The sequence below is a fragment of the Zonotrichia leucophrys genome, chromosome Z (assembly GCF_028769735.1).
Source record: "Zonotrichia leucophrys gambelii isolate GWCS_2022_RI chromosome Z, RI_Zleu_2.0, whole genome shotgun sequence".
Taxonomy (NCBI): Eukaryota; Metazoa; Chordata; class Aves; order Passeriformes; family Passerellidae; genus Zonotrichia; species Zonotrichia leucophrys.
The window spans coordinates 44,508,720-44,522,656 of NC_088200.1; the positions used below are offsets into that span (position 1 = coordinate 44,508,720).

Below are 13,937 nucleotides of genomic sequence, written 5' to 3' on the forward strand. Positions count from 1 at the left end.
ACATATAGACAGGAAGAGTATCTCCATTTAGCTCTGACAACCTGAAATAATCTTACACAGCCTTGCAAACTCCTAACAATCTCCTCACTGTGCTAACAAGAAGGATATAATAGAGATTCCTTGTGCATGAGTGCGGCTTGAGCCTTGCATGCTAAAGCTCTCATCATTCCACCAGTAATTTTCCTCTTTACTTCTTTTTCATAGTCTCATGAACACTTGTCTGTGCTATGCCAGAGCAGACTGATGTTCATGTATCTTTCCAGCATTTATATTTCCCTCTTCAGAGGGCAGTATTTAACAGTTTCTTCAGTAGGGCTTTTGTTTGGAAGTGTATGCAGGTTTCAGAGGTACACCTTCTTTGAAAATTCTTGAATATATGTTTAGAGTGATTAATTTAAAGATTTTATTTGCTATTTCTTCTAAATTTCAGCTGGTAGCAATGAGGAGACCAAACATGCTTACTCTAAGGCTTGCTGATGTCAGCACAGTAGTCTTCATGACAAAGAAACCAAAATACACTCTGAGCATTATGTAAAGAAAAGAAAATAAGATTTCACTATAGAATTTAATAAATTAGGTCTGGTATTTGAAAAACTTGTTCTATTCAGATCCATAGAAGTGGAAAAGTTTTGTTATAAAATAACTCAAGCATGGGCCTTCTAACCAGAGTGAGTGTTCGAAACAAATATGCAAAATGTTTTAGTCTGAAATTTACTAATCTTAAAGCCAATATTCATGAAAAAGTAGAATATATATTCTTAGAACTATCATTATGGCAAAGTGGCATGTGTTGATTCATTTAGGCCACTGAAAGTACATGAACTTTTACTATGGAAATTCAGGTGGGGATATGATTTCTTACAATTTAGTGCTGCTAAATCTGAAGTATTTTGACCAGTAACAATTTTGGATCTGGTAGGCTTGGAGCTATAGAGACTTCAGGGGGAGGGAAGAGGGAGTATATTTGCTAATTTCATAGTGAAAGTCCAATCAAATTAATGACTTATAATAATATCCATTAGCTATCCCTAAGAGTTTATGGTTAGATGTTCCTGAATTAGCATATTAGAAAGCTCTCAATTTCAAACTTTTTCTGAATCTATCCTGATGGCCCTGCAATAAAGTGTTTTGTGGGAATGGAGAATAAAAATCTTTGTAAGTGTGATACTAAAACTAAGAGGATTAGCAGCAGTGGTATAGCTGTACCAGTGAAATTTCCAAATAAAGGGTAAACACACAGTTGTATTTTCACTGCCATTTTAGGCTACCACTTACACTGCTTACCTGACGTAAACAGAAAAAACATTTCTTTGCCAGTAAAGCTGGAAATATGTTAAAGCTTTTTCCTAATTTTTTGTGTTTTATTAACAAATAAAAATTGGGTTCCAAATTGATCATGGTTGTGCTTTCAGGTCTGGGCTTGACTATAGCTTGATTTTTTTGGGATTCTCAGACTTCTGCCAGCAGGCACTTAGAGTAACTGAAGGCTGTCAGAAGCTAATAGTTGTCTTCTAACAAAGAGTGGCAGTCCAAATATAGGTATTATCGAAGTGCTGTCATCAGAATATTAGTGAGAAAAGAAACAGCAAAATCTGTCATAGGTACAGTAGTAAAATGAGTGCTCTTAAGTGTTGAGATTTTTAAGCATGTTGTTTCTGTGTTTCTTCTCCTTAGGTGCTCACATGGATCAGCCATGCTGCCGAGCTCTGTATGACTTCGAACCAGAGAATGAAGGGGAGTTGGGATTTAAAGAGGGTGATATTATTACCCTCACTAACCAGATTGATGAAAACTGGTACGAGGGGATGCTTCATGGCCAGTCAGGTTTCTTCCCCATCAATTATGTCGATATTCTAGTTCCATTACCCAATTAGGAGTGCTGATCTACCACCTCTGACACAGACAGCTGTGTCAGTACCACTGCTTTCAAAATGCTGCTTCTTACACCTTACAAGTGCAAACTGCAGTGGTTAGAGTTACCGATTCCTAATGAGCATCTTTGGTTTACGTGTTGTCATACTATGTGGTGGTGATGCGTTGTATCTTCTGAGCCAGCATAGCGTGGATTAGTTTATTGACTGTGCTGGCCTGGTAGTAACCAGAGCCATTAGTGAGATGAAATGGGGAAGATGGTGGCAAGCAAAGCAGGTAATTCATAGTGAAGTAGCAGGAAGTGAAGGTGGTGTTGGGAAGATAATGCCTATCACCACTGTATTACTTTTTCAGTCTTAGTTCTCTATAAAAAGAGGGAAAAGTTCTTGCCATTCCATCTTTCCCTTCCTAATGATACAGTTCACACAGGTCTAACATTGACTAACCAGAATTGTATCTTCCAACCAAACTTGGCTGGCTGTTCCCACAGAGAGAGCATAAGTGTAGATCCTCTGGTTTCTCAGAAAGTGAACCACTGTACTGTGTGTCCTGCTGCTCTCTGCTAAGTTTTATATTCTTAATTATAGTTAAAAGGCCTATTTCCCTCCAGAGGTAAACTGTAAGCTATCAAATGGGGATTCCTGTAGTAGAAATGTTGGACCACAAACCACCTGAATTTGCCCTTCAGGAACTTTTAGCATGCTCACCAAAATGCCAGTAAATGGGCAAGATGGGGAATAAAACTGGCATTTATTTAATGTTTCTTGTCAAGTCTTGGCACAAAACCTTGCTGCTTAAGCACCAGATATCCTTTGTAAACTCATTCACTGAGGAATACAGTAACCAACCAAACACAACCCTCATTTCATTTGTTTCTGTCTGCCATGTGTTCTTTGAACATCATTTGTGCATACTCTCTCCTCAATGAGGACAAAATAAAACATGTTATTTTTCTGTTGAGCAATTGAAGACATGTGGCTGTATGTATAAAAACATTTCCCATCTGTTTAGTTGGTTCTCCTGTGTTCCTCCTTCCTGCACTTGGTGTGTACAGTGCTGTGCCTAGCTTCTTGGCATTCTTTTGGTAACAGTTGCAGAAGTTCTGTTAGTTTAGTTATCCAGAGTTCTATTTATCTAAATTGTACAGACTCTATCAGAGGTTTAATGTGCTGCTTCGAATGTGCCACTTCAGTACTGGATGATGTGAAATGAAGACAATTCCCTACTGCTTAATGTTTAAACTATATCATGGAAAGTATTGTTATTTCAAATAAATGCTGAGAGAATAACTAGAATGATGTTGTTGTGGATTATTGCTTTGTTGCTTTAAAATCTGCTTTGATAACTTCAGCTAACAAGAATTTTATTTTAGATGTATTTCTCATTTCCTGCAAATGTGGAATATCTTTCCTTTTTTTGGCATTATCATTTTACTTCAGTCAAATAAATCTCATACACATAATGGCCTTTATAAGCAGGATGAACTTAACAGTGACCACATTAAATTAGTCTCTCAATGACTAGCATGCAGTCTTGTAGATACAAGTTATTGCTTATTTTGCCTGGCACCCACAATGCTAATGAAGCTTAAAGAACTTGGTAACTTATAATTTATTTATGGTTTAAGTAAAAACAGAGGTATTGTTACAAGCAAGGCAAACTTGACTTGGAGAAAACTAATTTAAACCAATTCAAGTGTTTTTGTGCAGCGAGAACAAAAAGACTCACTTTTGCTAGCCCAGCTCCCAAGTTCAGACTCACTCCTGACTCTCCCCACCAGCTGCTCACTGGAATGGGTACTTGTAGGTGTACAGAATGTCCATAAAAGCTCCATTCTGCTGCTTCTCCCTCCTCATTTTTTCTCCCTTCTCAGTGGTGAGTCAAGGACAGAACTCATTGTGAATATCTGCTAGCGTTTCACAGATTGTCTTCACCTCATTGTTCTTCAGCCTTGGTGTCCCTCTGCTAAGAGTGTTTTTCGCTCTTGTTTTCCCCCTCTTCTGCACTCTGCCGTATGATCACGTCCCAGTGCATGTGGACAGAGACTGACAGAGTAGCAGTCTTTCAGATGTGGCACCTCATTCAAGGCTCAGTTCAAGGCCAGGCTGGACAGGGGTCTGAGCAAACACATGTAACTGAAGATGCACATTGCAGGGGTCTTGGGCTAGGTGACATTTTGCAGTGCCTTCCAACCCAAACTACTAAAAAAATATAGATACAGATAAAATTCCTCCAACTTTTTCTTTCAGTTCAGTCCTAAGTCCTTTAGCTGGCCTCTAAGGAAGTTTCTGCCAGTGATTGGAAGAAATCTGTTTCAAACTCAATGGGCTTGAAACTTTTTTACAATTGCATTAATTGTGCCATACTACAGTTACTGTTAGTTAGTATTACTATAAACAGTTACAGAATTAATAACTATGTTAGTTACCAAGGCCTAGCAGTCACAAGTACTGCACTGTCGTACCTCTGTTTTGACACATTAAAATTCTGTAGCATTTCTGGAGAGTATGCTACCACAGGGCAACAACCTCAGAGATAAATTTACATGATTTAGAGCAAAAGGGTGGTTGGCATGCAGTGCTGCCCCATCCTGCTGAGGGGCCCTGGTTTTTTAAGTGTAGGGAATGGTAATGTCTTTCGACAAATGGGACCAGAAGGATTGTCCAAAATAGTCATCATGATGACATGGGCCTAGTCTTGACATGTTGCAGAATTCTTGTCACTATCTTATTGCTCTGTTCTGCGTCTCCTGCAGGTAATACCTAAAAATGCTTTATTCCTGAGGTGGTAGGATCAAAATCTGACTTGGCTAAGAGAGGAATTACCAGGGTTGACAAAAGTTTTTATTTAAACATTCAGTGCTAGGATAAAGAGAGTGATCCAGAAAAAAGCAGGAGGATGTTTGCTTTTGCACAACAGGTAGTTCAAAGCTTTGCCTGTGGAGCTTTGTGACTCCTTCATTCTAGAATCACATAAGATATTATGATGATGGATTAAATATTTTTTCTCTGGGAGGCTTACAGCTCCTGTCATCCTGCTTCCTTAGGTGTATATTTTCAGAAATATTGTAAGAATATGACATGGGTTCCTAGTTACCAAACTTGGCTACAGAACCGCTTGTCACAGAGGAAATTAGGAAGCCTGCCAGCACTGAGATATCAACTGCCAGATATAGCTAAATGTTTTAGGTTTGATGTTGGTTTCTTTTTTTTCTGTTGAATTGAACTGGAAGGTTACTAGACAGCTTTATTTATTGCAGGGTGAATCTTTGTGAAAAACATAGCAAAATACCCCAACGGTTCCCTGAACAGTTTTCCATCCAAATAAAGAAGCGATTGAAAATGTGGGGTTTTTCTTCTTTTAAAATAGCCTCTTCCCTCCAGAAAGAAAGAAGATGGGAGTCACATCCGGAATTTTGTATTCAAATCTGGCTTACAGACAATTCTCCCTTTGAAGACAGTCATACTGCTTTTCCCACATGAACTACTCTGACAAGACTTGAAATCTGCTATGAGGACTTCTTTTCTAGTTTCACACTTGTAGGTCTTGCAAATCTTTAGGCCAATTGTATGCTCATAGTTCTGTTTCAGAAGTATCCCAAGCTTCTCATCTCCCAAGGATCATGTACGTGTAGGTCAGTGGAAATGGTTCTTCCCAGCACAGGAGAAGGCTGACTTTGTGATAAGTAAATCATAGAATGAATTTGGGTGTATAATTGGATAACACTGTTTAAAAGCAAGTACACTCTATAGATATATTTATTTTTGTAAAGCAGAGTAGGTTGTCTTAGACTTAAGCTCAGAATGTCTAGAACGTTCTGTAATTATTATTTTATAATTTCTAAACTTTTAGCACTCTGGTAGTTGAAGCACAGACTTGGTGAAATTTCCAGAAGGCTTTTCTGTCTTTCCTTGCCATTTGATCTAAGGTGTTGCAGAAGATGGGAACAGATTTCTCATGCATATTCTTGCTGTGCACTGTAATGTACAGAAAATTTCTAAGCAGGTTATCTTTGTTAGTATTTCCTCAGAGATGCAGCACAGTGGAGCAGTCAAAGAAACAGCAACTTCTGCTATGCCTTCCTAGAGCTGCTGGCTCTTGAAAGCTCTGATTGCTCTGGGACACACACGGAAAACATCTCCATTTCAGGTGCCTTTAGGGCAAACAGTGGACAAACTGAAGTCCTTGTAGTGAGAGCTTTCTCCTGGCCCACAGCTCATTTGGTGGGGTAGTGGCAGCCAGCCTCATGCTTCTTGTTCTCCCTTCTACTGTGCTTAGGGTTTGTGTCTTTCACTTTCTCTCTGCCTGTGGTAAAACATGGAATTGAAGCGCTAACAATGCAGGGAAAGATAAAGGGTCTTAAGCTCATCTGTCTCACTGTCATGATCCGCTCATACAAGTGGGGGTCAGGATGGTTCACCAACTGATCTCAGAATGCAAAAACAACACAGAGGGGATTTCAATGTTAATCAAAACAAATGCACCTTTATTGAGTGCCCACAGTAAATGGGATAGAAGGATTAAAAAGGAGATGAAGGACAGAGAAAAAGAAGGGAAAGGTATAGCTACCAATGGAGAGACTAAATCCTCGTGGTCCAGCCAATAAATCTGCCTTGTCATGTCAGGGAGAGTCTCAGAGTCTTTGGTTAACTCAGGGGTCTTTTATAGTTCTCCGCTGAGAGGGGAAGAGGTACAGGACAATGGAGAATAAGTCCTTTGAGAACAAGTACACACAGCCCAGTTCAGGACCCATTGTTTCATGACTGGTTTCTATGGGAAATCAGTCTTGGTCCAGCGAACACATCTGCAGGCAACACTTGGCAGACATCCCGCCTCAGTCAGCCCAGCACCCCTGTGTTAGAATTTTAAGGGTCTCAGTCTCAGTCCTTGTTGGGGGCAGGGGGGGAAATTCAATCTCCGTCATTGACGACGGTCATGAGACTGATGAAGAAGTTTCCATGGGAGATCACCAAAGTTACCTCAGAAAGTTAGACTTTCGCTAAAGCAGGCGGATCTGGCCAAGAGGTGGGGAAATCCATGGGTTATTCTGATGAGTGGGGACCGTGCAGCAGGAGGTGTAAGGCCACGGTGACACAGTAAGCACACCTGCAAACAATCACTTGGCAAGCATCCACCTCCACCAGGCCAGGACTCCAGGCACAGTTCTCAGGGTCCTGGTCTCTGCCCTTGCGACAGCTGTGAGGCAAATGAGGGAGACTTCGGACCGTCTCTTACACTCACCTCATCTGTTAATGGAGAGGCTCCAGGAGAGGCTGGACCTCTCTCTGACAAGATTTGCTTTAGCAGCACCTGTAGATACAACTGTTACTTACTCGGGTCACTGGCTGAAACTGGAGGATTCAGCAATTTGTCCAACCACCATCAACAGTGTTTATCTAGGGACCTTCCTGTCCCTCAGCAGTCACTGAGGGACACATCCTGGGACACGTCCTGCACTCAGAGCCTTCACTTGGGCAGCAAGATCCTTCAGTGGCCACTAGCTGTAATGCACATCACCAAGACAGCTGTTTTAGTAGAATTTCTAATGAACATATATAAGCTGCAGGTGCAGTTTTCCCAATTTAGTATTTTTCTCTTTAAGAGAGGTAGAATTTACTTTGTTTCTGTTGGAAATAGTAAAATCATAGCATTGTAAAAGCTGGTATCTGCTATGCATTATGATTCTGTGTTACAGACTGTTACAGCTACAATGGCTGTCTGTCTGAAGTATTTGAGGTGTACTGAGGCATCTAATGGTGTATATGACAATACACAACTTTCATAATTGCACCAAGCTGACTGCAGAAGAAGAATTCCACAAATACCTTGGCAAATTTTCAAACATTTAACATGCATTTAAAGTATTTAAAGTTCAGTTTCTGGAAGTGCCCATTGAGTTTTTACTTAGTTGAGTTGCCATCACGGGTTTTATTTGTAAGGTTCCTCAAGTATTTTAATTTATTATTCAGAAGCAATGAAAGCTTGTCAAAACTCATCTGTGACCTGACCCTTTACAATTGATAATCCTCTGCCAATTCTGCAAGTAAAACTCAGTGCAGTATGGAGTTAAATTTTCTTGACTTATGTTGAGATCTATCAGGTGATTTGATCTTCAATACATCTAAAATGTTGAGCCAAAATTGGAACACTTAATCTAACTGGACAGTCCCACTCAAACATTTCATATCTGCACCTGCCTGGATCTTCCACAGATCACAGTAGGAAGAACCCAGAAGGTCCTGGGTAGGAATGTAAGAGGTATCATATGCCTGAAGCTTCAGCCCATGTATTGGGTTACAAGGCCTTCTCAGCTGTAGAAGACGGTGAAAGGAAGTTCAAGCTACTAGTAGGAAGTTCCACCAGAACCACCCTCTCTTACTGCTGAATTTTCAGGTAACACTGGAAATGAATACTTCCTAAATCGCAAGGGAACAGCAGAACAAAAAAAAGAGGGGGGAATTTTATTTCTTTTCCGTTCTTCTAGATAACGCATGTGTATTCCTGGAATTTCTCTCATTTTAGCCTGGAAGTGAAACATGATCAGAGTTGAACCTAGAACAAATACTGCACAAAGAGAAAAAATAGCCATAAATGGAAAAACTTGCAAGCATAATTTAATTCTTAAGCTTGAGAAAAAAGGTGGCTTCTCACAGTCCTTTTGCATTAGGCAGCAAATAGCTTGTAAGCAGCTCCAGTTACTGTAATGCAAATTTGAACCATGAGGAAAAGACACAGTATGACAACAGCATCAGTCATGATGTCTAGATGAAGCTGCAGATGCATCAGCTTCATCAATCCTACAGTGGTCTTCTGATCTAATGTTGTACCCAGTTCCTCTGTGGAGTATAGGGAACAGTGGTGCTAAGGCAGCAGATCAGTTTGTGCAACTCCTATAATCAGGTGCTTTAAAGTGTCATTTTCCAGAAGCAGAACAAACTACAGATTTAAAGTAAGTAGAAAGAAGCTGGCATGTTTATGCCATCATTTTAACACTTCTGATCAAGAGGATAAAAAGCCTGGGGCACCACAATGTCCGAATGACAGAGCAGAACTGATATCTTGGCTATGTGTAAATCTGAGATAGCTGTTAAAAATGAGTAAGCTTCCAGAGGTAGGACATTACAGATCATTTCACCACATCCTCACCATTCCTTCTCCCAGAAACTGCTCCTTGCTTTCACTTTGGAGCATCATGAAGTTATTCTTAGCTTTGAGCTGGAAGACTAGCAGCAGGTCATGGGGCTCCCAAAATCAGAAGGTCACATTCTACCTGATCAGTTTTAGGTTCTAGGATGGAACTCAGCATAGATTTGATTTCCCATGCTGATAGAGAATTGTTACCTGGGTAATGCATTTAGATTTAATCCTCCAGCTATGCAATAGGGATGATAATAATTCCATATTTCACAGAGTGGTTGAGGATAGACATAAATGTGCATAAAACTCTCAGTGTTTTCACTGTGGAGCTGAGAAAAAAAATAAAAATCTGTTGTTTACTTTGTAAAACTATAGTATTAATCCAGCCAAAACAAAATTTCTGCTTTTATTGAAGGCCAGATATTTTTCTTTTGATAGCTTAAGAATATTTACAAAGCATTAATTCTCTAAACTTCGGCTGAGTGTCTGAAAACAGAATTAAGCTGAAGGTGTCTTCCACTGAAATGTGGGATTGTGTTTGGCAAAAAGAAAAAGTATTAATGCACTGCAATTTCATAGTTATCTGGAGGTCAAAATATTAACACTTCACTAGACTGTGCAGCTAAATGGTGAGGTGCTTGCCACACCTTCATGTCCAAGGGCATGTCAAGTAATACTGCAACAAGCGCTGGTGCTTCTATTTCTATTCTGATTCTCAGCTTGAAACAGTAATAAATAATGCCAAGCTTACACATTTTCATTTCTTTATATCTAAAGGAACTTCATGCAACTGCAAAATTCTCTGTAACCCAAAAAAACCTCTCATTTCCTGCTTCTCTGCAATACCGGAGTATGAGGAGTGGTATCAAGAAACAAGTCTGCTTATCTGGCTTTTATACACACTTTGAGAGATACTAATACTAATACTAATACTAATAATAATATTAATACTAAAACCCTGGTAGAAACTGAAATCACAGATACATGCTAAAATCTTCCTCCCCATGTCAGACACTGGATTCTGATGGTCAGCAATCAGCAGATGCCACGTTGGAGCAAATGTTTCCATTTTGCACAAGAAGCTTCTCACTTGATATCTGAGGCATCTGTTTACTTGGTGTTTGTCTCCCTTTTGATAGTGTGCTACTGTCAATCTTTTTCTAAGCTCAACACAGGTCAGTGTTTTGTTGCATTTTTGTTGCAGCTCCTGTGGGAAACTAGAGCAGGGAAAGATTGTGCAGAAGCAGAAATTTCACAGTCCTTGCTGAACTTGTAGGCTTTCATGAGATGTAGAAAATTTAACAGAATATTCTTGGTTTCTATTTTCATAAAATGCTGGAAAGCATTTTGTCAACTGATGATGCACAACCTGGTAGCCTTGTTGATGCATTATGATCGCGGTTCATTCTGACACGCACTCAGCAGCCACTGGAGAAGCCAGTCTGTTTCTTCAAGCTGCATACAGCCATAGTACCACCACCTTTTAAAGACGTGGGAGGGATGTAAATCTGTTTTTAGCGAGTGCAAAACGTTTGAAATTAAATACAGCAGTCGATCATTTGGATTTTGGACCATGGTGCGTTAGAAACGCCTGATTTTTGTTGCTGTTAGGTGCTAGCACTGTGAGCCGGTAGAGGGCACCCTGATATTTCACTTTAGCGTTACTAACATTAAAATACATATGCTCTCTTTCTGAGATTTAAAGTTTTAAGGGATACTGCTAACAGACGTAGTTTACTTCTGTAGATTATGGCTATTATACAAAGACAATTTTGAAAGTCTGCTTTTTCAATATCATCAAGACTTGAATATTAGAATTTTAAATTCCCTAAACAACACAGAAGCCCAGGCTGTGGAAATTGCTAAAGCTCACCTTATTTGCTTTCATCTGTCCCATTGTCATAATGTAGGCGATTTTTTTCCATATAGACCTCCAGAATTAGTTAATAAATTACACCTACGTTTTGAAAATTCCTGTAAAACAGTTGAATAGCATCCACATCACTAATCTGTTCTGTATAAAATTATTTTTAGCTGTCAGCTTGCTACAGATCATTCCAGCACAAAATGTTTTTTATTTCAGTCAGGCACACACACACTTAGACTAAGATTTTTTCTCCTCTCTGTCCCATATAATAATAGAATTGCAGATAGTCACCTTCAGAAAACATAAAATTAAAAAGAAAAATCTGAATAGGTTCTGAAATTACTTATTCAAGCACAAACTATTTGTCACAAAATCCATCTGTCAGCCTTTAGCTAGAAGAAGAGCAGCTTACTTTGGGCCAAGCTGTCTCAAAGAATATATTAGAATGTGAATATTTTGACAGGTCATAGCATCTTTCATCTGAAGTTCCCTAAATATTTCACATATATTATTTGAGGTTCCTTCTAGTAGCAGAATTTTTTAATTGTAACTAGTTTATATTTGAGCCCTTGAGGAACAAGTGATTAAAACCTCTTTTTGCAAAGTGTCTTTTGAAATAGTTTTTTCAGTGCTCATTGTGAGCATAAGGTAATTTCAAATGTGTTTCATTTTGTTTTGTTTCTCTAAAAATGCATTAAGAATAAGAGGAGGTGTGGGAACAAATATTGTCTAAGAATTTAATTATTTGTAACTTGTCTGCCAGATAAAAGTGAGAGAATAAGGAAGAATAAGTGTTTTTAGGAGTAAAGTTTTATTCTCCAGGGACATTCCAAATGTTATTCCTATTGGTAAACAAAGCAAAGCTGAAAATACCTCTTAAAAGTGCTGAAATAGGTAGTACTCTTCATGAGAAATCTGAAAAACATCCACAATTAGATTGTAATCATATCAACCTTATGCTGATGTGCAGAAGGAGAGAGTGCACACAGCGAGAAGGTAATAAACTAAGGCACTGGGAACTTGGTATAGATGAGGCAGAGAAGAGTCAGGATTTCAAAGGTACAGGAGCAATGATGGCAAATCATTGCCATGTGTCCCTGCATGACTCCACCTCAGATGTCATCATCAGTGCCAAATGTCATCACCAATGCCAATGCTTTGTAAAATGTGTCTTTGTCTGGCATCACACAGAGACAAGTCTTTTCCTTGGACTTTCACTATTCCTAGCTATCATTTTGACCATTCAGAATTAATTAAAAAGAAAAGAAAACAGTCTGACAAAAAGAAACTAGGTCTTTTTATGTCCTTATTGGAACAGAAAAATAAGTGAAGAGCACAAGAGTGGGGATAGAGCTCCTTGGATACAGGCTTCTGTTTCCATCAGCACACCACTGCAGGAGGGAAGGCTTAAAAGCTCTACTCCAGGCATGACAGTGTCAGCACATTCCTTGCAAGCATCGTGAATGTGCAAAGTAGAAATGTTTTGTTGATGAACTCTGGAAAATCCCTTCTAGCAACCAATCTTTGCTGTCTTTATCCCTTGGTCCTTTCAAAGCATCATTAGTGACAGCAATTGTATCAGCTAGTTCTTTGCTCTTAAAGACCTAAGGGAATTCCCTACAGTTAAATCCATCTGGATTACAAAACACAAAGTTTCCAAGGAATGTTCAGTCTCAATGCCAAATTATTTGGGTATTCTGTCCTGTGATAGATTCTCAAAACTTCTAGATGGCAAAATATCTTGTGATGGCTGAAAGCAAATCCTTTTCATAGGGTTTTTAAATTTTCATTCTTCTCCAAATATTTGATATTTTTGTCTCAAAGGATTTTTTATTTGCTGCAGGATTATTGCAACCATTTCCCTAAGGTACTTAAGCATAATAAGCCATTGGTGACAGGCAAGCAAGCGAGCAAGAACTGAGGAATGAGCCACAGTATGGACCATGGATCAAAAAGTGCCAGGAGAACAACCCCTGCAACAGCTGGAAAGGCCTAGTCTGATAGCATTGTGTATCTGTTTGAGACAGCGTGTGGCTGTAAACATTACCAGTAATAAGAGCTTGGGGAAGCTGATGTGTGGACATCTGCCACCCCAAAGAAACAGAACATCCAGAACTCAACTATTAAAACATTGTCGGCCAAGCCCTCAGGCGGAGCCCATCACAGAGCCACTGGACTTTGTCACTTTTTCTGCACCCTCAGCATGATACTCTGTGCATGTGTACATGTGTGCAAAATCCTTTACCTAACACAATCCATCCTGCTGGTTTGGTCCACTTAATAACTCATCTGTGTCATGCTATCTGGTGTTCTTGTTCTCCCATGAGATTATGTTATTATCAAAGAATTGAAGTTACCTTGCCTCAAAATATTTTCTCCCTTTTTGTGAAAGATAACTTTTTTTTACATTTAAATGTAAATTTTAATTTCTTACATCTCAGCACTGGACAGTTTTTCTTTTCTTTGTTAAATTCATGTTTTTTACCCAAAATGGAGACTGAAAAGACTTAATGTTCTGCTATCTTATTTTTAAGTGTTCCACTGAAGCAAAATGCTGCTTTTTCTTGCTTATGCATTCTATATGCCACATTTTTCTTGTGTTTCAGTAGAAAGAACAAACAAATAAACAACTCCCTTAAAAAACTAGTATTTCTAGCTTTATTCTCTTCAGGTGTTTTACTCTGAGTCAGTATTCTAAAATAGAAGGCCACTAGAGACAGTTTGTAACTAAATAAAGCCTAACTTCCTCTGAGAAAAGTAAGCTTTAGCAAACAATTTTCAGTAGGTTCTTGAGTATGTCTGTAATTAAAGATGTGACCGACAGCAAGACTTCCTAGACCCAGATTAAAAGGGTCTTATAGAACCACGGAATCATAAAATGTCTTGGGAAGGGACCTTGAATATCATCTAGTTACAGTTCTCTTGCCACGGGCAGGGACACCTTTTACTAGATCATGTTGCTCAGAACCCCATCCAACTGAGCCTTGAACACTTCAAGGAATGACGCACCCAAAACTTCTCTGTCCCAACACTGTGTTTCCCTCTGAATATGGAATTTCTT

General features: G+C 39.1%; 1 protein-coding gene across 2 annotated transcripts in view; it reads left to right on the forward strand.

Moving 5' to 3' along the window:
- Nucleotides 1-3,167, forward strand: part of SH3GL2 (SH3 domain containing GRB2 like 2, endophilin A1) — an 86,402-nt gene extending 83,235 nt beyond the window's left edge. For both annotated transcript variants that reach the window (XM_064736917.1, XM_064736916.1), the window contains one exon: nucleotides 1,675-3,167. In XM_064736917.1, coding sequence (XP_064592987.1) covers nucleotides 1,675-1,874 — 200 coding nt within the window. In that variant the 3' untranslated portion in view covers nucleotides 1,875-3,167. The remainder of the gene's footprint in view (nucleotides 1-1,674) is intronic.
- The last annotated feature ends 10,770 nt before the right edge of the window (nucleotides 3,168-13,937 follow it).